This window comes from Microcaecilia unicolor, chromosome 2 (genome assembly GCF_901765095.1).
Source record: "Microcaecilia unicolor chromosome 2, aMicUni1.1, whole genome shotgun sequence".
NCBI classification, from domain to species: domain Eukaryota; kingdom Metazoa; phylum Chordata; class Amphibia; order Gymnophiona; family Siphonopidae; genus Microcaecilia; species Microcaecilia unicolor.
The window spans coordinates 414,905,282-414,931,999 of NC_044032.1; the positions used below are offsets into that span (position 1 = coordinate 414,905,282).

Here is a 26,718-nt window from a genome sequence, read left to right on the forward strand (position 1 = left end):
ACTACATTTACCATCATTCTTCCTTACTTGCGCCAGATGTGAGGCTTCACCTGAAATGCTCAGTTTATAAACATCATTATGCATAAAAGCTTCAGCATACACTTCATCATTTTAGAGATTGTGCACTTACTGTTTTCAAAATGAATCGCAAATCCCTTCTTATCTAATGTAGATACACTAAGCATATTGCAAACTGCTTGGGAATATACAAGACATCACTTACAGGAATTCTTTAACTTCATTAGACACTTTGCATTTTAAGAATCCAATGCCTTTTGCTTGGATCTGAGTAGTCCCTGCGTTTGCAGTTTGAAGAATGCCTTCTTCTGGACTCATTTCCTGAAAGAAATCCTTACAATTGGTTAAATGGCATGTGCTCCCCGAATCCAAAATCCAAGTACTTTCATTTGAATTATTATTTACCATAGTCAAAGATTTTTCTGCCATTAGAAAGCTCTTATGTTTATTATTGTCCTTCATACATATCCTGGTTGGAGAATTCTTTTGTTCCATTGGCTTAGGTGAGCTAGAGGGAGTGTTTTGTGTTTCCTTACACCATTTAGATACATGTCCCTCCTTTCCACATGAGTAGCAAATCAGCTTGCCCTTGGGTGGAGTTTTCCCATAGCTCCGCCTTCCTCTGTTCTTTGCCAAGAAATTTGTTTCATTTCTCTCTGACTGACTTTGAGAACACTTCTCCTCAGAATCATTAATTATGCATTCCTGCCTCAGTTTTGATGCTGCCTGTTCAAAAGATTGCCCTTCAATGGCTTCATTTACAGACCTAAAAACATCAAACTTCTTTGATAGTGAGGTAAAAAGAAATGCTCTTTTCAATGCATCACACATGGGAATTCCAGAAAGTTCTAACTTTTGAAATGAAGACATAAGATGCATAATGTGATCATTACACTTACTTTTATCCCTTAATTTGGTTTCATTCAACTCTGCCAACCAAATTGGTTGCTGTTTTGCATATGTAGTTGCATACATAGTTCTCAGTTTATATAAAATGTTGTTTGCTGTATCTTTTCCCTCCACTAATATGGCTTGTTTCTCTGAGAGAGCTTCCAAAAACATGCACTTCACATAATAGTTTGCATTGTCCCATTCAGCCATATTTTCAGCTGTTCTGTTTTGGTCTAAGCATATATTTAATTTCTTTGCTTGAAGGAGACATCTGAATCTTAGTTCCCACTGCTGATAATTAAATTCAGTTAATTTAGGCACCTTGAGAGAGTAGAAAAATGGTGAATTTCCTCCCTCAGCCATTTCTTAGCTTTGCCTTCTGTTTGGTGTGTGGGGAGAGAGAGAGACACAGACTGAATCTTTCTTTTAAAACTTAAGAGAAAAATTTGGCTTTTTCACTGCCTGGTAATATTTCTCCCTTTTTCAATTCCTGGGCCTGGGCCCATAACCCTTTTGTTGGATTATTTGTAGTAAATAATTAGCAGATTTTATACACACAGCTTCAGCTTTAGAAATGTTAATTTCTTTTCTTCATCTCTCTCATACACCCCAGAATAATTCACTGCTGAGTCACTTTAAAGTTGAAGTAACAAAACATCTGTTTACTCACAGTTTGTAGTTAGATTATATTCAGACAGGCATATATATACATAATACTATACATTTGGATTATCAGCTCTTTCCATGTGCTTAGATGGTAATGGATGCTCACACCATAGATTCTCAGCTAGGAGAGATCATGAGCTCCATGTGCTGTGTCTAACCCCCACAGGAAGTTGCATGGGTGTGACCTCTCTAAGTAATTCACATCAGAGGTCACAGAGTAATCACAGAGAAAAACAATTTCTGACAGGCAATGCATGTAAAATACAATACATTCCAACAGTATGAGTAAAGCGACCCTGGCAGAAGATGAGACGGGCAGCAGAGTTTTGAACCGACTGGAGAGGGGAGAGGTGACTAAGTGGGAGGCCAGCAAGAAGCAGATTGCAGTAGTCTAAACGAGAGGTGACAAGGGTGTGGATGAGGGTTTTGGTAGAGTGCTCGGAAAGAAAGGGGCGGATTTTACGGATGTTGTAAAGAAAGAAACGACAGGTCTTGGCAATCTGCTGGATATGAGCAGAGAAGGAGAGAGAAGAGTCAAAGATGACCCCAAGGTTTCGAGCTGAGGAGACAGGGAGAATGAGAGAGCCATCAACAGAAATAGAAAATGGGGGGAGCGGGGAGGTGGGTTTGGGGGGGAAAATGAGAAGCTCGGTTTTGGTCATATTTAATTTCAGGTGGCGTTGAGACATCCAGACAGCGATGTCAGACAAGCATGCTGAAACTTTGGTTTGGATGCAAGGTGAGATATCAGGGGTAGAAAGGTAGATTTGGGAGTCATCAGCATAGAGATGGTAGGAAAAGCCATGAGATGAGATTAATGAGCCAAGGGAAGAAGTGTAGATAGAAAAGAGGAGGGGACCAAGAACAGAACCCTGAGGTACGCCGAGAGGCAGAGGGATAGAAGTAGAAGAGGATCCACCAGAGTGAACACTAAAGGTGCAGAGGGAGAGGTAGGAAGAGAACCAGGAAAGGACAGAGCCCTGGAATCCAAGTGAGGACAGGGTATCGAGAAGTATGCTGTGATCGACAGTGTCAAACGCAGCGGAAAGATCAAGAAGAATGAGGATGGAATATTGACCCCTGGATTTAGCCAGTAATAGGTCATTGGAGACTTTAGTAAGCACAGTTTCGGTTGAGTGGAGAAGGCGAAAACCAGATTGTAGTGGGTCAAGAATAGCATGTGAGGAGAGAAAATCAAGGCAGCGGCGGTGAACAGCACGCTCAAGTAATTTGGAGAGAAAAGGAAGGAGGGAGATGGGTCGGTAATTAGAGGGACAAGTAGGGTCGAGTGAAGGCTTCTTAAGGAGAGGTGTAACCACAGCATGTTTAAAGGCAGCAGGGACAGTCGCAGTGGAAAGTGAGAGGTTGAGAATGTGACAGATAAAAGGAATAAGAGTAGGAGAGATGGCATTAAGAAGGTGGGTGGGAATGGGATCAGAGGAACAGGTGGTACATTTTGAGGAAGAAAGGAGAAGTGTAGTTTCCTCAATAGTAACTTCAGGAAAGGAGGAAAGGGAATGAGGGGAAGGAGAGAGAGGGGAACAGACTAGTGGAGGGAGAGGTGGTGAGGTAGAGAAAGCAAGGTTTATCTTTTGAACCTTGTTGTGAAAGAATTCAGCAAGGGTCTGAGGAGATAATGAAGGGGGAGTTGGGGGAGGGGGCACCTTGAGGAGAGAGTTCAATGTGGTGAAGAGAAGTCGAGGATTAGAGCCAAAAGAGTTGGTCAGTTGGATATAATAATCCTGTTTGGCACGTAAAAGAGCAGATTGGAAGGAGGTCAGCATGAACTTAAAGTGTAAGAAATCAGCAAGGGCCTGAGATTTCCGCCAGAGGCGTTCGGCGGAGCGGGTACAGGAACGTAGGTAGCGGATATTAGAAGTCAGCCAAGGTTGGGGTTTTGTACGCCTTACAGGGCGGGTCATCAAAGGTGCAAGAGTGTCTAAGGCAGAGGATAGAGTATTGTTGTAAGAAGAAACAGCCTCGTTGACAGACGTGGATGGTGCCACAGTAGAGAGGAGGTATGAAACATGGGAGGATAGAGATGAAGGGTCAATATCGTGAAGATTCCTAGATAAATTAGATAGGATAGGACGGGACTGGGAGGGAGGAGATTTAAGTGTGAAAGTTATAAGATGGTGATCAGAGGAGGGATGATCAGAGGCAAGGAAACTAGAAGGTGAACAGTTGGAGGAGAAGATGAGATCAAGACAGTGACCATTTTGATGAGTGGGGGAGGTGGAGCATAGTTGGAGATTAAAGGACGACGTTAAAGCGAGTAACTTGGAAATATAAGAGTTGGAAGGATCATTAGCAGGAATATTAAAGTCACCAAGGATGAGAGAGGGGGAGGAAGGATCATGGAAGAAGGCAAGCCAGGCGTCAAATCACTGAGAAAGGATGAAAGTGACTTATCAGGGGGACGATAAATGACCGCTATTCGAAGAGGCAGAGGAGAGAAAAGGCGGATAGAGTGGACTTCAAAGGAGGAAAAACAGTGAGATTGAGGTGGAAGAAGGGGTTGAAATCTGGAGGAGGGAGAGAGAAGTAGTCCAACACCACCCCCAGGGCCAGCAGGGCGAGGAGTATGTGAAAATAGATAACCACCATGGCACAGGGCTGCGACTGAAGCAGAGTCATCAGGGCAGAGCCAGGTTTCTGTTATGGCGAGCAGTTTTTCTTACGACCAAGGCACAAAAAGGTGCCCAAACTGACCAGATGACCACCGGAGGGAATTGGGGATCACCTCCCCTTACTCCCCCAGTGGTCACTAACCCCCTCCCACCCTCAAAAAAGAACTTTAAAAATATTTTGTGCCAGCCTCTATGCCAGCCTCAGTTATCATACTCAGATCCATCTCAGCAGTATGCAGGTCACTGGAGCAGTTTTAGTGGGTGCAGTGCACTTCAGGCAGGTGGACCCAGGCCCATCCCCACCTACCTGTTACACTTGTGGTGGTAAATGTGAGCCCTCCAAAACCCACATCTAGGTGCTCCCCTTCACCCATAAGGGCTATGGTAGTGGTGTACAGTTGTAGGTAGTGGGGGGGGGGGGGGGGTTGGGGGGCTCAGCACACAAGGTAAGGGAGCTATGTTCCTGGGAGCTTTTTTTTGAAGTTTACTGCAGTGCCCCCTAGGGTGCCCGGTTGGTGTCCTGGCATGTCAGGGGGACCAGTGCACTACAAATGCTGGCTCCACCCACAACCAAAGAGCTTGCATTTGGTTGTTTCTGAGATGGGCATCCTTAGTTTCCTTTATCGCCGAAATCAGAAACGACCAAGTCTAAGGATGACCATCTCTAGGGAGGACCTAAGTGTCAAGATTTGGGTGTCCCCGACCGTATTATTGAAACAAAAGAAGGACGCCCATCTTGTTTCGATAATACCGCCCCTTCGCCGGGACGTCCTGTGAGGACATCCTCAGGAAAACGTGAGCTTCCCTTTCGATTATGCCCCTCCACAGGGTTCTTTTACTAAGGCGCACTAGCATTTTTAGCGCGTGCTAAAATTAAACACATGCGAAACACTAGAGACACCCATAGGAATATAGGGGTGTCTCTAGCATTTAGCACACGCTAAAACTTAGAGCACCTTTGTAAAAGACCCCCTCTAATGCTTGGATAATATCCTAAATGATCAAAAAAATATTTCCTAATATAGTAAAAATTGTTGCACTTTGTGGAATATTTTTTGAACCGGTTTGTTGATCTGAGCCTCTGTAGTCATATTTGAGTCTAGGAAGATTCTCAATATCCTTAAGGTGAATTTTAATAGAAAATCCTTTTCTTGAAATAATAACACCAGAGGCAAGCTCTTTGGGGGCTTTATCTAACCACAGCATCTTAGCTTTACCTCTGTTTAACTTTTAAGTAATGGTATTTTGTCCAATTTTCAACCCTAACACTGTTGAATAATTTATCGTTTCATTCTAAGATGACAAAACAAGAATCAGTATAATCATTGACATACATATAGCAACTAACCCCTAAATGAAGAAAAATTTGGCCAAGAATAGTCATCAAAATATTTAAAAGAATTGGGGAAAGTGGTGGTCTCTGTGGAACTCCACATGCAACCTTCCTTGGGATCTGAGACAATGATTTCTAATTTGTCTATATGTTCTATTTCGTTACAAAAAAAAACACAATCACAACACTAATCAAGGACTCTTCTGGTGATACTTATTTCATTCAATATTTGTAACAAGTCATAGTCTTCAGTATCAAAAGATGAAGACAAATCAAATTGTAACAGTATAGCCTGATGGCCACTGGATATTAGTGTTTTGTTTTCTGTTTTTTTTTTGTTTTGTTTTTTTTCTAATCTCTGCTGTCAGAGCACCTAAGAGTTTATTTTATTTATTGTGTACATTTACTATACCACCATTCACTAAAGTCCATGGTGGTTTACAGACCAATGAAAAGAAAAAAATGAACAGAGTTCAAAGAACACAAGCAAAAAGCGCATGGTGCCAAATAGAGACACAGTGGACGTACAGTATATTTCCAGGAATATGGCAACAAAGTATGGAAAACAAAAGGAGGAGGGGTGGGGGTGGGGGTGGAAATAGAAACCTAAGTATATAGGGAAAAAAACTCAAGAAAAGCCAGGCCTTCTTTATTATAATTTGTGATTCATGATATATGTCATGTAAATAAGCAGCTAATTGCTCAGCAGCTATTCCTTCACCTATTTTTGTAAAAAATTGATATAAATGTTGTGATAAAGTCACCTCCAGGATAGTTGGGTTAAGGCAGCTTCAGTCTGAACTACAAGTCCCAGAAGGAGGTGAGATGGAAAACCCGGACTGGACTCCTAGCTGCAAGAAGGGAGGACATGGGTGTAAGCTAATAGGAGGTATAGATTGGCTGCCACTAGGGGGAAAGAGAGATAGGAAACCCTGTGTGCAGGAGCTCCTCATTAGTCTAAGGCTCAACTCAGCTGGTATGGGTGTGTAGAGAAGCTAATGAGTGGAGAATGATTGGTTGTGAAGGCAGAAGCCAGGGATTGATTAGGCAGGTGGGAAGGAGTCCCAGGAGAGCAATAGTGGAGAGCAGCAGGAGAGAGAAGCAGTTGCAGGCTGAAAACCCTTGGGCAGGGAGGTCCCTTAAGTACTGAAGCAGGCTGAGATTCCTTGGGTGAGAGGAAGTTCCAAAAGTATTGAATTCACTGTGAAGCTGATGCAGGGGAAAACCCTTGGGTAGAAGGAGTCCCTAAAATATTGAACTCTCCTGAAGGTAAAAAGGATAGAAGGTAGAAACTGCTACTGGGTGACTGAACTGTGATGATGAACTAAAAGAACTGTTTGTCTGGGGAATTGAATTACTGTTTATTGTGCCCTGGATAAAGAGCCCAGACTGAAGCCTGTAAGCCTGTATTGAATCCTGGTATGTGCTATGCTGCTATTGGAACTGTGTACTAGAAACCTGCATGGAATAAAAGTTCTTACGGTTGAAGCTACTGGTGGACATCTGTTTCTTCACTGTACCGGGAGCCTGTGGCTGGAGGAGATTGTTCTATCCTTGGCTGCACAAGAGAGGTACCTGGTTACACTGTAAACGGTCTATAGTTCGATACTTCATTATGTCCCAAGGATGGATTTTTCTGGATTGGGGTTGATTTTGGGGGGGGGGGGGGGGGGGGGGGGGGGGGGGGGGGGTTGATGGATGAAAGAAAAGTGGAACCTGAAATAAGCACACTAAAGCAAAGTCTGTCTTTGAGGTAGCTGAGGTCATTTTCCTCCGATTTAAAAGTAGGCTTGAATTCTTACTTGTTCAATTCAAGATCGGACTCTTTGTTGTAATAAAGTTAATAACATGTTCCCCATAAAATCTGGAAATTGTCCAAATTTAAACAAATTCTTTAACATAGTGTAAAGCCATAGTATAAAAGTTGGAGGAGCTGATTTTAATAAATAAGATGGACACATATCCAAAATCAGTGAGAAATTGAGAATTTATTCATCAGTTGAAAAGGAGAAAATTCTTCCATAAATAGCAGTTGTAATGGAATCCTCTTGTGATGTCAATGTTTCCTTCATATCCTACCATTTTTGAGGTAGTAGCTGAGCTATCAAGTTGGTTATCTTGTTCTGAAAGTAATTGATTAAAAAAATTAGATCCTTTTTGTGAGAGATTATCCACAATCTTGAATAGTTTCATTAAATCTAGGTTATATTTACCAATCTATGTTGAATAATGAACTTTCTTTTCCATCAGCTAAGTAGTCTGTATTTGTTAAATGCTAGTTTCCATGTTAATTTATTTTCATTACCTTGATTTTTCTCCAGTTGCGTTCTAAGTGCCCTGTTTACAAAGGCGTGCTAACATTTTTAGCATGCACTAACTGTGTAGACACCCATAGGAATATTATGGGCATCTATACGGTTAGCACATCTACTTTTTACTGTGCGCTAAAAACGCTAGTGCATATTTGTAAACAGGACCCTAATAGTCTGTAATTTCTTTCTAAAGCTGACACTTGCATTAAACCAAGAGGCAATATTCTGTCGAGGAACAGGATGCATAAGCAGAGGAGATGCTATCTAGTAGTTATGACAGTTTGATTCCAGTCATTTAACCCTGGTGATGAATTGTAGGAACAGATATCCAAGGAGGCAGCAACTGCTAGCCAAAATGCATCAAGAGCAGTATTCCCCCTTGTGAGATGATGTCCGTGAGATTCTTGTCTAATAAAAGTTTATTTTCCAATAAATTGTAAATTCTATTAAGTAATGATCTGACCAAATTGTGAGAGACCAACTAGCATCATTGGAATAGATTCAGAAAAGAACCAGTCGCAAAAGCAAAAACATCTAATTTGTCCCTTTTCATCGGTGCCCTTGAGAACCTTAAGAGTTAAAAACCTAAAGTTTCTAGAATTCTTGGATGTTGGGATCCAATAGGTTATCAAGATGCAAGTTTACAACAGTCAAGAGAATACAGTATTTAAATTTTAAAACTGATTTGAGCTGTAAAATCACAAGGTGATATCACCCTGTCAGCGGTACTGTAATAGCGGGAAGGGTTCGGGAGTGAAAGAAAAGTTGCCCAGAAAACCTTGTCAGCGGTACTGTAATAGCAGGAGGAGTTTGAAGTGAATGAACGTTGCCCAGGAAATCTCTGCTGCCATTGCTTCCCCAGAGCAAGTGGCAAAAAACAGGCCAAAACGTCTTCCTTTCACACCTTGCTTAACCCTGCACTCCCTGCTCCTCCCTCCCTTCCTCATTCTTTACCCTCCTCTACCCTGCCCATCCCTCTTTCCCCTTCTTTTCTCCCCCCCCCCCCCCCCCCCCCCCATCATGTCCTTTGTCAGTGTGGTCCTCTTTTAACCTTCCCATTGCTGTAACCCTGGCCAAATCTTCACCTCCCTGCATTCCTCTTACTCATCCCTGGACCCATGGCCAGCATCACTGATGAAGCATCTCTCTCAAGTTCTGGTCCCCCCCATGTACTTCTGCTGGTTTCTGCCTCTTTAGCCATTAGTTCCTTCCCTTTAGTTTGGAAATATGCACTGGTTCATCCACTCCTTAAGAAACCACACCTTGACCTTTTTACTGTCTCTAACTTCTGCCCCATTTTTAACCTGCCTTTCCTTGCTAAAGTCACAGAAAAATTGATTCATTCACAATTGGTTCAACATATTGAAATTGGTAATGTTCAGCACCCATATCAGTCCAGTTTTTGCCGAAATCACAGCACCAAGACACTTCTAATAGTACTTCATGTTCTTTTCTGCATCTCACATAACCACTGATGCTCTGTCATTATAGTCTCTCTTGATTTATCTTCTGCATTTGATTTGGTAGATCACGTGCTGCTTCTCTGTTGCCTTCCTCCACTGGGATATTGGGTACTGTTCTTTTATGGTTCACTAGTTAACTTTCCAATTATTCCTTCTTTGCCCTCCATCGTGTTCGCTCCGCCTACCCTTTGCTTCCCACTGCTTCACTCCACCCTCTTATCCTGGCAGTTGTCATTTCACACCTTAACCACTGTAACTCTCCTTAGACTGGTCTTCCATTACATTCACTCAAGCACTTGCAACTTGTTCAATCCACCACTGTCAAGCTACTTCATAACACCCGTCAATTTGATCACATTACACTCCTACTCTGCTTTGAACATTGGCTTCCCTTATCTGCTCGAATAAGTTTAAAATCCTTGCACTTGTCTTTAAATGCATACTCGCTTCTGCTCCCTCCTACCTCCACAGCCTTCTCATTCCCTACATGCCCTTGTGTTTCCTTCACTCTGCAGACCACAACCTTTTGACCCTTCCCACTCCCTCGCAGATCCATCTGACCACCACCCGTGATTCAGCTTTCTAGGCCCCAAATTATGGATCAATCTCCCACTCACTGTACGTAATCAGTCCTTATTTCCTGCCTTCAAACAAGCCCTGAAACCTATCTGTTCTCTTTGGCTTTCCCTCCCTCTTCTTGATTTCTTGACCACTTTCTCTATGATCTCTGAATTATTCTTTCCTTCTACCTGTATCTTTTGTTTTATGCATTGTTAACCACTTTATGCCTTTTCGTAGGCCATAGCGGTATATCAAAAATGCTGAAATAAATCAATAAATGTTCCTTTATATCTGACCATTTCCTTATCGGTGAATATATTAGAATGCAACCTAGGCTAGCCATTAAAGAGGCATCCATTTCCTCGCAGACCTGGGTTATTTATATAATCAAGTTGAACTACTTTTTAAAAATTTTGTAAATTAGATCTAGGCCTCCACCTTGTCAATCAAGCCATGATTGGTGGTAGATGGTATAACCTAATGAGCATAGTTCAAGCAATATAGGATCTTCTGTTATTTTCAACTATGTTTCCTTAATAGAAAGGAAACCTGGCTGAGTTTCATCAGTCCAGTCCTTTATCACAACACCCTTATTACAGACTTATCTTGCATTGATGCTAAAGCAGAGCACAGGGATCAGAGGAGGAAAATAGGAAGATTCTTTTTCAGTTTTCTTAAGAAAATGGGATCCAAATGTGGATTTAGGTCTATTTCGAAATCTGTGCCCTACAACCACCACTTTTAGAAAAGAAAAAAAGGCTGGAAGTAGCAGAAGTTAAAAAAAAAAATGGTCTCAAGTCAAGGTTCCTCTGCGTGCTATAACAGGGCCAAATTGTGGCTGAAGCCCAAGGAAGTACAACAGATGTTCTGAAAATGTGGGTTACCTACAGATGAGACTTACTCTTCACCATCCAGGGCCACAAGAACCATGAAGACAGTGAGGAAAATTCATGGTTAGGAATTGAGGACGAATGCTGCTGGTTTTATCTGTACAAATGTACTGTAATTATCATCACAGTCATCATCCTTTTTTTTATTGCTGTTTGGCCTATTTGACAACATTTCTTTTATTTGCTCAATAATTCTACTGACCATTCACATTTTTTGACTATGCCTGTGACGAGGTTCCAGTATCTCCAGGAACTACTGAAAGGGGTAACATAATAAATCATCACTTTATACCCTGGGGAGTTATATAATTATATGGGTTAATAATATTGCACATAATTAAATGAGCAGTCTTCTACACATAATTACACAAAATCACATAATTTCCCCAAGGATAAGCTGGGCCCAAATGGAAGAAAGCAGAAACAGCTGCTACTTTACCAGACGGAGAGCATCTGGAAGTTCAAGCCCCTCTCACTGAGCCGGGTGGATGAAGGGGAACACAAGCTCTCAGGCAGGGTTCTAGTAGCTGGTCTGGGTGTCTTACCTGCTGCTGCCAAAGCACGAGGCAGAACTGCTAATGGCAGAAGGCTGAATGTGATGTCTTCACCAGCATCCTGGAGTGGAATGTCAAGCACCTTCTCAGGCTACGAGAAGCTAGGCAAGCCAAGCCCTTTGGGTCCCTGCTGCCAGAGAAGCTAATCTGAATAAGTAATTCCATGGTAGATTACATGAAGCTGGGCGTGATCTTCCTGTTCTCTATGAATGAGGGTGGGGGTGTAATTACAGCTTTGGAGATTATACCCCATTTGCATTCTCTCTACCAATCCTGCAACACTTACACTCCACAATCCAACTAGTTAGGAAGCATTATCTTTTGATTCTTATCTATGGTGGCTGGCTGTAGGTTACCCCATGCTGTCTGCCAGCACATGGTAGCATGGGTAGCCCTGCTCCATTGTCAGTCTAGGGAGAGACTCTGAGCTGGAGTGATCCAAACAGCAACAGCATGTGATTCTATCGTACGAGTTCCAGCTATACAGACACTTGACAGCTTATCTAGAAAAAGTGACTATGAATTAAAGATTTCATCATTGTGGCTCATTTTTGTATGTATAAAATATATGTAATATATGTGGTGGAGCATTTTTGATAAAACATCCAAGTCCAATTTTGAATGTTTTGCTAAAAATGGCCAAACATCAAGTGGCAAACATAGCCATTTTCAAACATAGCCTATTGGTTCGAAAATTGCCTTTTTCTAGATGTTTTGTGCTTGGTGTATTTTTCTTTTGGGATCATTTTAGGGGGGGAAATGCCCAAATGCCAGCCATTGGGATGGTTGAAGGCCAATCAGTTTTGTAGACTGGCCACATAGACATCCCAGCAGAGAAGTGGGGCGGCCTAGGGGGCACTGCAGTGGACTTCACATAAAGGTCCCAGGTACACATCTCTCCATAACCTCCTTGTATTGTATGGTGAGTCCTCCAGGAACAGAGAAAAACCTACTGGACCTCACTACACCACTACAATAGCCTTCAATACATAAGTATTGCCATACTGGGAAAGACCAAAGGTCCATCAAGCCCAGCATCCTGTTTCCAACAGTGGCCAATCCAGGTCACAAATACCCGGCAAGATCCCAAAAATGTACAAAACATTTTATACTACTTATCCCAGAAATAGTGGATTTTCCCCAAGTTCATTTAATAACGGTCTATGGACTTTTCTTTTAGGAAGCTGTCAAAACCTTTTTTTTAAACTCCGCTAAGCTAACTGCCTTTACCACATTCTGTGGCAACGAATTCCAGAGTTTAATTACACATTGAGTGAAGAAGAATTTTCTCTGATTCGTTTTAAATTTACTACATTGTAGCTTCATTGCATGCCCCTAGTCCTAGTATTTTTGGAAAGCATGAACAGACGCTTCACATCTACCCGTTCAACTCCACTCATTATTTTATAGACCTCTATCATGTCTCCCCTCAGCCACCTTTTCTCCAAGCTGAAGAGCACTAGCCGCTTTAGCCTTTCCTCATAGGGAAGTCGTCCCATCCCCTTTATCATTTTTGTCACTCACCCCAGAGCCACATCGCAACCAGGGAAAGGCTGTCGGAGGATACAACAATTCTGCTGTCATGGAGGTGGGTACAGCATTTGAGGCTGGCATACAGGCTGGAAAAAAGGTTTTTAGTTTTATTTTTTTTAGTTTGGAAGGGGATTGGTGACCACTGGGGGAGTGTGGGGAGGTCATCCCCCATTCCCTCCAGTGGTCATCTGGTCAGTTGGGGCACCTTTTTGAGGCTTGGTCGTGAAAATAAAAGGACCAAGTAAAGCCGGCGAATACTAATTCCAGAAAAGATGCGGCGACCAGAATTGAACACAATATTCGAGGTGCGGTCGCACCATGGAGCGATACAGAGGCATTATAACATCCTCATTTTTGTTTTCCATTCCTTTCCTAATAATACCTAACATTCTATTTGCTTTCTTAGCCACAGCAGCACACTGAGCAGAAGGTTTCAAAGTATCATAAACGACGACACCTAGATCCCTTTCTTGGTCCGTGACTCCTAACGTGGAACCTTGCATGACGTAGCTATAATTCGGGTTCCTCTTTCCCACATGCATCACTTTGCACTTGCTCACATTAAATATCATCTGCCATTTAGACACCCAGTGTCCCAGTCTCGTAAGGTCCTCTTGTAACTTTTCACAATCCTCCCACGATTTAACGACTTTGAATAACTTTCCAGCTTATAATCGAAAGTGATCGCCAGCCATCTTCCGACATAAATCGGGAGATGGCCGGCGATTTCTTAAAAGCGGTGAAATCGGTATAATCGAAAGCGGCATTTTTGACAGCATCGCCGCTTTCCCATCGCTTCGCCGGCGAAAGTTCAAGGGGGGGTGTCGGTAGATTAGCGAAGGCGGGACATGGGCGGGCATGGGCCTGGCTACCAGATGGCCGGCTTTCGCCGATAATGGAAAAAAAAAGCTGCGTTAAGCAGTATTTCGCCGGCTTTACTTGGTCCTTTTATTTTCACGACCAAGCCTCAAAAAGGTGCCCCAACTGACCAGATGACCACTGGAGGGAATGGGGGATGACCTCCCCACACTCCCCCAGTGGTCACCAATCCCCTTCCAAACTAAAAAAAATAAAACTAAAAACCTTTTTTCCAGCTTGTATGCCAGCCTCAAATGCTGTACCCACCTCCATGACAGCAGAATTGTTGTATCCTCCGACAGCCTTTCCCTGGTTGCGATGTGGCTCTGGGGTGAGTGTAACACCTTTTCTGTTAGGTGCCCTGCAGAGAGTCACATTAGCAATGCATTGTGGTGGGTGTAGGGTACTGGGCTCTACTCCCATGGTGCTTTTCCCCCCTGCTAACTGGGTCAGAGTGTGCCCTGTTTTGTTTCCTGTTGTAGTCCATGCGGTAGTGGCCAGTTTTAGTTCCCTTTCCTGTGTTACCCACGTTAGAGAACGTAGTTCTTACCTTGAATGGTGCTGAAAGAGGGCATTGTACACCATTGTGCCAGCTCTGACCTACTGCTAATCTTAGTACCAGGGGACTCTTTGCCAGTGGGGCACAACCTCTGATCTGCAGTTAACTGTGAGTAAACGTGGTTATTTCAAGAAAGGACTTTTTCAGAGAGATTAGTCTTCAGGTGTAAACTTGTGTGCCAAAGTTATACAGCAGCAATAAGTCCTAGAGGCTGTATGCAGGTCCCTGGAGCAATTTTAGTGGGTGCAGTACATTTGTGGGTAGTGGGTTTGGGGGGCTCAGCTCCCAAAGTAAGGGAGCTATGCACGTGGTGGGAGCTTTTCTGAAGTCCACCGCAGTGACCCCTAGGGTGGCTGGTTGGTGTCCTGGCATGTCAGGGGGGCCAGTGCACTAAAAATGCTGGCTCCTCCCATGGCCAAATGCTTTGAATTTGGCCGGGGTTTGAGATCGCCGACATAACTTTCCATTATCGCTGAAAAACAAACCCGGCCATCTCAACCCGGCGAACTCCACGGCATTTGGCCGGGCTAAACCGTATTATCGAAAAAAAAGATGGACGCCCATCTTTTTCGATAATACAGTTCCGGCCAGCTGTAGCGCTGCCGCCAACATAGATCGCCGGCGATATATTTGGCCGGCGACGTTCGATTATGTCCCTCTTTGTGACATCAGCAAATTTAATTACCTCACTAGTTACTCCCATCTCTAGGTCATTTATAAATATGTTAAAAAGCAGCGGTCTCAGCATAGATCCCTGGGGAACCCTACTAACTACCCTTCTCCATTGAGAATACTATCCATTTAACCCTACTCTCTGTTTTCTATCTTTTAACCAGTTTTTAATCCACAATAGAACACTACCTCCTATCCCATGACTCTCCAATTTCCTCTGGAGTCTTTCATAAGGTACTTTGTCAAACTCCTTCTGAAAATCTTGCAGGTGTCACCTATGTGTAGGTAGAGTAGATATTTAGTGGTTTTTGGAGGGCTCACATGTTCCACCACAAATGTACCAGTATACGGGTCTGGATCCCTTTCTCTACAGTCCACTGCACTGACCACTAGGCTACTCCTGGGACCTCCCTGCTGCTCAAACAAGAATGGCCATATCTGAAGCTGTTATAGGGCATGATATGTACTGTTACTGTCACATCTTAGGGGATGGGAGAGGGTCTGTGACCATGGGGGGAGTAAGGGGGGTTATGCCTTAATCTGTCTAGTGATCATTTGGTCATTTAGAGCACCTTTTGGTCACGTGTTTCTGATTAAGACCCTGGCTAGTCCTGTTTCAATTTTGGCCCTAGACATTTTTGTTTTGTTTCATTATTGGCATAGTGATTAGAACACGGAGCTCACATCCTGGACACCCTCGTTCCATTCCTTAGCGCCAGGTCTCTTGTGACCTCAATCAATTAACAAAGTCCTGTTCTGAAAACAGAACCTGCAATTACCCAAATTTCAGCTCTTTGAGGCAGGGACACTAACCAGATGCTTTATTTTTCGTCAATGCTGCATAAACACTAAGGGATCAATATTCAACAGGACTTATTCTGTTAGGAATAACTCCGGCTTCAATAGGCCTTGCTCACTGGGTCTGTACTTTGTATTTTAATGGTATTATCTAAGTAATACCACTGAAACTCTGGACAGACCACCGTGATGGTCCCTAAGCAAAGCTGGCATTTGCCCTGTTAGCAGTGATATTCAGTTCACTAATTGAGTAACTGTCCAGCAAAAAGGTTACCCTAAATTGATTGAGTTACTTATCTGAAAATCTGGATATTCAGTGCCACTTGGTATCCAGATAATAGCATTGAATTTTGGGGTATAAAAAACTTGCAGCAGTCAGCATTTAGAAAATGCCGTCTTCGTCTTTAAACTTTAACACACACGTATCAATGTATGAGCTTCTAAACTAAACTTGATCCAGTTAATGTATGAAAGCAGCTACCAAATTCTACTTTGTTTTTCTAGGATGAAAACTTTAAATTAGAACTTTGGGATTCTTAGTTCATGGCTAAAACTGAGCACAGCTTGAGTATGAATACTAGGGTATGAAACGTTGGTTATTTGAAAGTATCCTTTTCACCTTTCAAAAATGCTTGCCCTGGCAACTCTACAGAAGTGATAACTATCTGTGATGAAAAATGCAATAGATGGTGTATCAGTTCAGTGAGTATCTGGTTGCTGCTGTTAGAAATGTGAGCTTTGGGAATTGATCTGTATGGAGAAAGCAGGGCAGAGGGAGCAGTGGAAAGAAATGTCATCTGTTTCCATATTGCAAATCAACCACTTGATACTGATATCACAGTAAAGGGGCTTGTGTGACCTTTCCAGTTTCAAAACATTCACTTTGCTTTTAGTGTACAAAATCTGTCTGGACCATTGGTATCTTAGTAGCAGTAGTCGTCATAATAATCATAATGTTCTGTAGCACTAACGGTGTGTACGTTCAATGTCATACAAGGACAGTTTTGATTTTGGATTTAGTTCACATCTTTTATTAGTAGTTCAAGGTGAGGTGCTCAAATACAGTTGGACTTAGAAATCTGTGTGTTCCTGAGGCATTGAGGGGTTAAGTAACATGCACAAGGTCACAAGGAGGTGAGGTGGGATTTGAATCCTGGCTTCCCTGGGGCTCCGCCCACTGCGCTAACCACTGGGTTTCTTCTCCATTCATGTTTTAAATCATACCAGTTTAATGTTTAAAGGAGTGGCCTAGGTCTGGGACATTAGACTACAGAAGAAAGTGAGAGCCACAAACAATATGTGGATGGGGAGGCCATAGAGGGCTAGATCCCAGCAGCAGTGTAAGTTGAATGGAATCAAATGAAGCACTTTGCTGATCATGTGTGCAGATTGATTGATGGTAGTATGTAGAAGGGGGGTGGGAGAAGTGGGGGACAATAATAAAAAAGAGCCTGAAGATTAAAAGTGCTGTACACCGCCTGTATGAATTTATTCAAAAAGTGTTAAATCCTAATAAGAAATAAGAGGGAAGATCAAGGAAGGCGAGGAGATAGGTTTGTGCTGGGACCAGGATATAAGTGTGAGAATTGAGAATGAGAATCGTAATGTGAAGGAAAGAAAAGTGCAAGGCATTGAATGTGCAGATGTTTGCTTCCATGTAAGGCAGAAATTCTCAACCCAGTCCTCAGGACACACCAAGCCAGTCAAGATATCCACAATGAATATACATATGAGAGATTTGTATACAGTGGATGCAGTACATGCAAATTTATTCTCTGAGGACAAGTGGGCCATTCTCACAATTGGGTGACGCGGCACTCAGTCCGTAACTTTAAAAGCTTAACAGATAGTGATGATGTTCAGCTGTTAACCATATTTGCTATGCTGTTGGTTTAGGGCAGCCTTTTTGCTTACTCCCCCACCCTTCCTCCTCATGCTCACCCCTGCTCCTTTTCTTCTGATTTGTGCTTCCTACCCCCCTTCCTTGCCCTCTTGCACTCATTCCCTCTGTCTTCTCTGGCCCACTTCCTCTCACCTTTGTGCCAGCTGGCCCTTCCACCAGTGCAGCTGTCTCTTTATTTAGTGGGGATTGGGCCCCTCGCCAGCCTACTGATGTCTGTACCACTATGGAAAATTGCCTTCTCTTCAGTTAGCAGGAGTTGGATCTCCCCACTGGCACACCCACAACTGCAGTTCTGCTGCCATAGCTGTTCTTTCCATTTGTGCCTTGAGGGTTGGGATCCCTGCTTCACTGGCTTCTGCATAGCTCCAAGTAATCTTCAGGTGGTAGAGCTTGATCTCCCTGCAACCATGCTGCTTCTGGCAAACAAATCTAAATGTACAGATGGATGGGCAAGCATTGGGAAAGGTCTTTCCATCTAGGAACTATTGCTATAGCTAACTGCACTCAAACAATAGCAATAAACAGTTCACCCTGTAGCATCATAATACATGCAACCCATCCACCAACCCTAAATAACTCATGGCCCCATTTTTGCCTGGGAATAATCCACTCAGGAGCCAACCACCTCTGTAATGAAAGTAACAGAACTATCAAATGTATTAAGTTGGTTCAGTAAAAAGGCATCAGCTACAACTGATTGGTTGACATTTATTAGTAGAGTATTTACTAGGTTATTAGTCATAGAGCAAGAGAAGCAAGGATAGATCATGTCTGTTAAAGTATAGCTAGAATCTGGAGTTGTAGGATATGTCATATGGCACAAAAAGGTTTGGAGAGTATTTATACCTTAGACCGCTTTGGTGATCCCATTGCAATAAGGCTGCACGTGCCTGATATTAGTGGTCTTCCACACCTTGAGGCAGCTTATAGCGAAACTCTGGCCAAAGTTGGTGTGACGGACTGACCACCTGTACGTTGTCTGTTCTATTTGAAAATTGAGTTAAGTAAAAATTCTTTTTCACTTATTTTGGGGATCCATCCTAAGTCAGTTCTGTGAAGTCAGCATTTTTATATCCACATTTAAAGAAACAAGGGGGGTTTTTTTTGAGCCAGTGAAGATAAAACAGCCCTTTGATTTTCCTCAACCCTCATTGTTACTATTGTTTCTCTGGGTTGGTGGTTGGGCTTCTTTCAGAGGCTTTTTTTCCCCTTTTCTTAAAGAAAGTGTTGTATTGAACAACTAAAGATTTTAAATGCACCTCACAGAACAATAGTCTTACGAAAATATCTTTTGCCATCATGTGAGACAGTGGCGTAGCCAGACTGCCAATTTTGGGTGGGCCTGAACCCAAAGTGGGTGGGCACAAAATTTTCTCTCTACCCCCCTCCCCCAGCAAAATTTAGTCACACTTTTCAGTGAGCTTTCAGAGGCCAAAACCTCCTGCCTCAGGTCAGTATAATGCTGTTACGATATCCTCTCCTGACCTAAGGAAGGAAGTATTGGTCTCTGAAACTTTATTAACACAGGTACCATATTACTTTATCCTAAATTAAAAATAAAATTATTTTCTTTACCTTTGTTGTATGGCCATTTACTTTTTCTCATTGTGTTGCTCCCAGTCTCTAGATTCTGCTTTCCTTCGTCTTTCTCTTGCCAGGGTTTTCCTGTCCGTTCATCACCTATGGCTTTTCATCTTTTCCTCACCCTTGTTCTCCACATGCCCCTTCCTCTTATTCTCCAGTCTTTCCCTACTCTGTCCTCTCCCTCTTCCATCCAGCAGCTCCCCTCTTTCTCTTCCCATCCTTCCAGCGTCTCCCCTCTTTCTTTTGCATCCAGCGTCTCCTTTTTCTCCCTACCCTTCCATCCAGTGTCTTCTCTCTTTCTCTCCTTATCCTTCCACTCATCTACCCTCTCTCCTGATCCTTCCATCTAGTGTCTCTATCTCCCCTCTCCTTCTATCCAGTGTCTATCGCTCTACCCTTTTCTGTTCAGTCTCCTCCCTCTCTCCACATCCTTCTAGTTTCTCCCCTTTCTCTCTGCATCCTATCATCCATCTCCCCTCTTTCTCTCCCTATCCTCCCATGTCCAGCAGCTCTCTTCCCTCTAGACCCTTCTTCCTCTTCCTTCCTTGTCCAGCAGCTCTCCAGCCCCTTCCTCCTCTCCCTCCCATGTCCAGTAGCTCTCTCCCTTCCCGCCAGTCCCTCCCATGTCCCAGCAGCTCTCCCTTCCCGTCAGTCCCTTCTTCCTTTCCCTCCCATGTCCCAGCAGCTCTCTCCCTTCCCTCCAGTCCCTTCTTCCTCTCCCTCCCATGTCCAGTAGCTCTCTCCCATCCAATCCCCTCCTCCTCTCCATCCCATGTGCAGCAGCTCTCTCCCTTCCCTCCAGTCCCTTCTTCCTCTCCCTCCCATGTCCCAGCAGCTCTCTCCCTTCCCTCCAGTCCCTTCTTCCTCTCCCTCCCATGTCCAGTAGCTCTCTCCCATCCAATCCCCTCCTCCTCTCCATCCCATGTCCAGCAGCTCTCTCCCTTCCCTCCAGTCCCTTCTTCCTCTCCCTCCCATGTCCAATAGCTCTCTCCCATCCAATCCCCTCCTCCTCTCCATCCCATGTCCAGCAGCTCTCTCCCTTCCCTCCAGTCCCTTATTCCTCTCCCTCCCATGTCCAGACGCTGTCTCCCTTCCCTCCAGTCCCTTCTTCCTCTCCCTCCCATGTCCCAGCAGCTCTCTCCCTTCCCTCCAGTCCCTTCTTCCTCTCCCTCCCATGTCCCAGCAGCTCTCTCCCTTCCCTCCAGTCCCTTCTTCCTCTCCCTCCCATGTCCAGTAGCTCTCTCCCATCCAATCCCCTCCTCCTCTCCATCCCATGTCCAGCAGCTCTCTCCCTTCCCTCCAGTCCCTTATTCCTCTCCCTCCCATGTCCCAGTAGCTCTCTCCCTTCCTCCTCTCCCTCCCATGTTCCAGCAGCTCAGCCATTTTCCCTCCAGCCCTCCCATCCACAACCTTCCCGCTGCCCTTTTGTCCCGCGGAGGCAGCGTTTCCTTCCTGCCCTGTCTTTTCCCCAAGCTCCGCTGCATCGCCCCAAGTGGAATCCTTCTTCTTTTCGGCCGTCACGCTGCGCTGCCGTTCACACAGGCAGCTTCGCTCCTCCCCCACCGCGTTCATCCGGCCCTAACAGGAAGTGCATCAGAGAGGGCCATTATGGACGCGGGGGAGGAGCGAAGCTGCCTGTGTGAACGGCAGCGCAGCGTGAGGGCCGAAAAGAAGAAGGATTCCACTTGCAGGGACGATGCAGCGGAGCTTGGGGAAAAGACAGGGTAGGAAGGAAACGCTGAACGCTGCCTCCGCGGGACAAAAGGGCAGCGACAGCGTGCGAAGGATGGGCGGGCCTGGAGGGAAAATGGGTGGGCCTGAGCCCATCCAGGCCCACCCGTGGCTACGCCCCTGATGTGAGAGAAATTTTTGGTGTTACATAGGATATGTCATATGGACCAACTTGATAAAATGGGTCAGAGAACCGAGAGTGGTGATCTTGATACTGGACTCCATCTCTGTCCAGGCAGTGTCTCACAGGATCATAGTCATGGGTGGAAATAATACACATCCAGGAAATGGGGGCTAATTTGCCTAAGTCTTTACATGCAAATTTGTATGGTTCATTTCTATGTCATAAACATACACCGGTTGATATTCAGCCCATGGCAGTCAGTGTTTTTAGCCCCAGATGATCAGCATTGAATATCCAGAGCTACTAATAATGGGTCTGGCCACCAGATCTCATGCAGGACCTGGCTGAATATTGACCAGGACCCACATGGGATTCAGGTTCTCTCTGCTTCCCCAATTTCCTCTTTCCCTCTCCTGCGATTCCAATCGCCCTTCACCATTATCCCACCCCCCCCCCTTTGAGAGCAAGAAGGGCTGAGTGAGTCCACCTCCCACTCCCGAAGGAGGTCATGGCAGCTATTTTGGACAAGGAGTCACAACAGGCAGGAGCGAGTGGGCATCACTCCTGCCTTTATGACACCAATGAACCAACAGGACTCTTCATGATAGGCCCAAGGTTCCTACGAGATCACCTTTCCCACTCCCAGTTGGCCTTTCTTTCCTTCAGGGAGGTGCGAGAGTGATCGGCATTGCAGGAGAGGGTGGGGGCACCAGGAAGGCAGATGCTGCAACTTGGAAGTTAATCGGGCACCGGCCAATATTCAGACCAGTGCCCGGTTAACTTTGCAATGGCTGCTAACAAGTTAGGACCTGGCTCCTCCTACGCTTTGTCCAAGCTTCACTGAGAGATCACTCTGGCACTAGGGGCAGTCTGTGGTGATATTCAGCAGTACTGTCCATTTAAATGCAACTCAATATCAACACTTATGTGGTCAGAAGCACTTTAAGTGGGTAGTAGCCTCTCCTGCCCAGTTAGATCACTTTGAATATTGTTCATGTTAGGCGCAGAATTCCCTCAAAATTCAATAATAATCTTTAGGGCTCTTTTAGGGTATAAAAACTAATGCCACCGATGCAGCACTGTACACCTTTACATTTTCTCAACTTCTTTGTAATAGGTACTCAGCCAGGCTGAAACAAGTAGTATTTCCTCCTCACTTTATATTGTAATAACTGTAATCCCGGTAGCAAACCTTCAGGGGTGTTAGGCTCCCTTTAGCAGTCCACAAACAAAGTCCTTCCAGACAACACAGCTTTTAGAGGTAGATGCACTAAACGTTTTTCATCGTTAAATGAGCCCTCAGGGAAGAATTTCCTATCCTTTCCATGCACTTAAGCCTATTTTCCGACGACAGTAGCAGCTAACGAAAACGGAATGGAGATGAGCAATTAGTGTGAAAACCCCATTGAAACGACATGCACTAACCTTTTCCGATTGCCTTTACGCAGGAAAAAGGCAGGAAAACTAACGAGAGGTCTGGACCTCTCGTTAGGACAGCTCCGTGGCAGGAAAAAGTGTTAAGTGAAAAAATAAACAAACTTTGAGCCAATCCCAGCGCATTAGCAGAGCTAAAAGCGCTGTGATTGGTCCAAAGGACCTCAGAAAACACATAAAAAAATAAAAATAAAAAAAGGATCGGGAGGGGGCAAGGGCGCTCATCAGGAGCGTCCTTTACGGCCGCCCTTGCCCCCCCCCCCCCCGCTGCTCCCCACTTTCCGCCGCTCCCCCCACCCCGAAAAAGCAAACTTCTAGAAGCCCCTGCCCCCCTCCCTTCCTCACTACTCTCTCACCTCAGCTCCGCCTCCCGACATCCTCCATCCGTGCCCCGCCCCCTTTTGGGGTCGTCGCCGCCATTCCCCTCCTCCATCGGGCCCCCCTTCCTCTTACCGGGCCCGTGCAGCGCCTCTCTCCTCTGTCCGAAGGCGCTGCACGGGCAAGAAAAAAGCTGAATCAGCTGATGCCTGCCTTCGCGATGGCGCGTCTTTCTTCTGCTGCGCCCGCCCCTGTCTGACGTCAGTAACCTACGTAGGTTACTGACGTCAGACAGGGGCGGGCCCAGGAGGAGAAAGACGCGCCATCGAAGCTGGGCAAAGGCAGGCATCAGGCTTTCTTCTTGCCCGTGCAGCGCCTTCGGACAGAGGAGAGAGGCGCTGCACGGGCCCGGTAAGAGGAAGGGGGGCCCGATGGAGGAGGGGAATGGCGGCGACGACCCCCAAAAGGGGGCGGGGCACGGACGGAGGATGTCGGGAGGCGGAGCTGAGGTGAGAGAGTAGTGAGGAAGGGAGGGGGGCAGGGGCTTCTAGAAGTTTGCTTTTTCGGGGTGGGGGGAGCGGCGGAAAGTGGGGAGGGGGCAGGGGCTTCTAGAATTTTGCTTTTTCGGGGTGGGGGGAGCGGCGGAAAGTGGGGAGCAGCGGGGGGGGGGGGCAAGGCCTTCTGTACAGGACGCTCCTGATGAGCGCCCTTGCCCCCTCTCGACCCTTTTTTTTTATTTTTGTTTTTATTTGGGAGCCATGTGCTTGCGATTTGACTGTGTTTTGACTGTTTGTGGCATGCGCAGAGCAGCTAACATAACGCTTGGCTGCTCTGCGCATGATTTGGGGGCCGATTAACGATGTGTATTGTGATTCTTTGATACATTGTACGTTTCACTACCGATCTCAGCATGTGTGACTTTTTTTTGGGGTGCATTTTTCGTTATTTTAAAATCGTTAGGGACTTTAACGATTTAGATTTTTTTACGTTTGGTTGCTGCATCTGCCTCTTAGTTCCCAAACAGTTTATTTCCCCTCCTCCACAAAATCTCAGTTCAAGGGGTTAAAGTCCCATTCAGTTTCCAAAATAAAGCAACAAGAAAAAACTTCCCTTTAAATCCAAGTTGTCCCCCAGTTCAACAGCCTGGGTTTCAGTTTTAAAAGTCTTTCCGCTTGGGTGGTTGCAGAATGGCAGTACACCGCCCACAACACAGCTAATTGACTCCTGTGACCACCCACTGCCTTCAGTCCCTGCAACTCTGCCCCAAAGTACAATTACAGTCCATGTCCACTGGTTCCTCCCAACCTGGTGTGTTGGTCTCTCCAGCCTCTCCTTCCTCCAAACACTCCATTAACTCTGCTTCTCTGCTAGGCTGTTGGTTGGAGACCTCCTCCCCCTCCCAGGTGGAAAGAATCTTGTACTGATTTCTAACCCAAGGGTATTGAGCTTTGTCATCCCTGCTCCCCCTTCTGGCCCTCGCCTGCCATCGCAGCTGCTCTCTCCAGTCCTTTTCCCCCTCCCTTCCACATGGGGGCCATACCGGGTTTTGGGACCTACCACCCCGATCCCTTCTCTCTGGGCCTTTTGGGGAATGTAGTCTGGCCCCATACCTCCTCCTGAGCTGCTTAGACCCTCCAACCTCCTTACAATATACAGTCTCTTCTCTGGTGCTTCTCTTCTATCTGTTCTTTTAGCAGTACTTGCCCAACAGTCTGTTCTGTACAGTGTTTAAAGCAGCTGGGAACCATACCCTCCCTCCCCACTGGTGGGAGGAGAGCAGTGCCAGCAACCTGGGTAGTTTTAATTGGTCACCTTGAATTCTACAGAACATGGAAGTAAATGCCAGGGTACATTTTGATCTGTGTAGTGGTAAGAGTCCGGTATAAATGCCAATTTGGAGACATTACCAAGCTGCGACCTGAGACCCCAAAGTTTTGAATTCCTTCTCTTTTGCTCTTGAGTTCTTATGTCTGGGGCATTCTGATCTAGGTCTGTGGTCCATCTAAGAAGCATTATGACATGCACAGTTCAGCTGAGGTCATCTTACCTTAAAAAAGGTTCTCTCATATAGAGCTAGCCAAGGCACAGCTTGCAAGATTTATTTCTTAGATTGCTTCATGATTACTTTTGTTCAGTAGTGAAAGAAAAGCAGCATGAGTCATAGAGGAATGGCAGATCTTCCAGGTTTTGTCACTTTCTACATGCCCTTCTATCCTGGGCAAAAATTTCATCTAATAAATAACAAAGCAGGCAACAAGAAACAGAGCTTGAATTCAATCACATAAGAAGTTAAGAGAACATTTTCTTTGTAAAATAAACCTAAAAATTAAATGCCATTCCTCTTCTCTCTGAATCACATGGAAAAATAAGGCTTTAGATTGTTTGAGAACACTGATGCACATTTTATTAAAATACTTTTTAAAATTAATAGATCAAGTGGAATGATAGACATATCGATTACATATAAATTTCTCATACAGTAGCACTTTGAGAGCCATAGAAAGAGTGACTGTCCAGGTAGTATTCCATAAGACATCTTTAAACACTGATCATAACCACTCCCAGGACAATCCAAAAATCAGAATACTTTGTTGATTAGTGCTTCTTTTCTCCTACAGGAAGTCATCAATGCTTTGAAGCAGACTTGGCACGTTTCCTGTTTCGTGTGCGTGGCCTGTCATAAACCTATCCATAATAATGTCTTCCATTTGGAGGATGGTGATCCCTACTGTGAGATGGGTAAGCAGTGGTTTTATCTTTGGCTTGCTGTAGTACGGGGAGGTGTATTTTCAAAGCACTTAGCCTTGCAAAGTTACACAGTAACCACTGGAACTTTGTAAGTCTAAGTGCTTTGAAAATGAGCCCCAAAGTGTGGTTGCAAATTATAGTTGCCTGGTTTGGTTATAACTTGGTTTGGCAGTTTCTCTTGCACTTCTGGGCTTCTGAGTCAGAATCAGCCTATACTGAGCCTTGATTGTTAACCACGCATGATTTTTCCTCACCATTTTTAACTTTTCTCCATCTTTCATCTAGCCCAGCCATTACAATAATTGTCCTTCACTAGGGGCGATGCAGACCAAGGCTCTCTTCAGAGCCTAGTACTCACATCACTGTTGTATGTTATCTGGAGCTTCTCTTACCCTTCAGAAGTTGTAAGTGTCTCTGCAACATTTTGCATTTAGATTGGCCCAAAGAGCACAACCTAGGCTGTGGAATTGAACCAGATATGGAGCATGACATCATGCAGTACTACCTCTAAGTCATCACGTCAGCTTCAAAATATTTAACTCACTATTCTAATTCTGCTTTTCTTAAAACTGGGGATTAGTGATATCAGAATATTTGCTTTTTCTGTAATTTAGCTATCTACCTGTAATGGTCCTAGAAAAAAACCTGAAATGTTAGCAGATTGATCCCTTCTTGACTCTGGAAGAAGGGACGTATTTGCCAAAGCTAATATATAACAAACTCTGTTAGGTGTATCAAAGGTATCACAGTTTAAGAGTAAAGGAGTAGCCCAATGGTTAATGCTGTGGCCTAGGGGAATTGGGTTCAATTCCCTCTGCAGCTCCTTGTGACTCTGGGCAAGTTACTTAACCCCCATTACCCCAGGTACAAAATATAATTTTATATTATATAATGTAATATAATATATAAACTGCTTTGGTTATAACCACAGAAAGGTGGTATATCAAATCCCATACCCTTTCCCTTTCCCTACTAAGACACCTCTTTTCTTGTGCTAAATGTTGTTACTGTTTGGCACTATTTAAAAAAGTGTTTTATGATAAACATTTTCCTCCGCATTTGAACATCATATTGAAAATGCTCCTCTATACATAATAAAGTTGAGATAAAGATTACTTTCAGTTTGTAGTACAGACTG

General features: G+C 44.5%; 1 protein-coding gene across 5 annotated transcripts in view; it reads left to right on the forward strand.

Moving 5' to 3' along the window:
* Window positions 1-26,718, forward strand: part of PDLIM5 (PDZ and LIM domain 5) — a 403,074-nt gene that overhangs the window by 343,022 nt on the left and 33,334 nt on the right. For all 5 annotated transcript variants that reach the window (XM_030190704.1, XM_030190703.1, XM_030190705.1 and 2 more), the window contains one exon: window positions 25,451-25,571. In XM_030190704.1, the coding sequence (XP_030046564.1) occupies window positions 25,451-25,571 (121 nt within the window). The remainder of the gene's footprint in view (window positions 1-25,450; window positions 25,572-26,718) is intronic.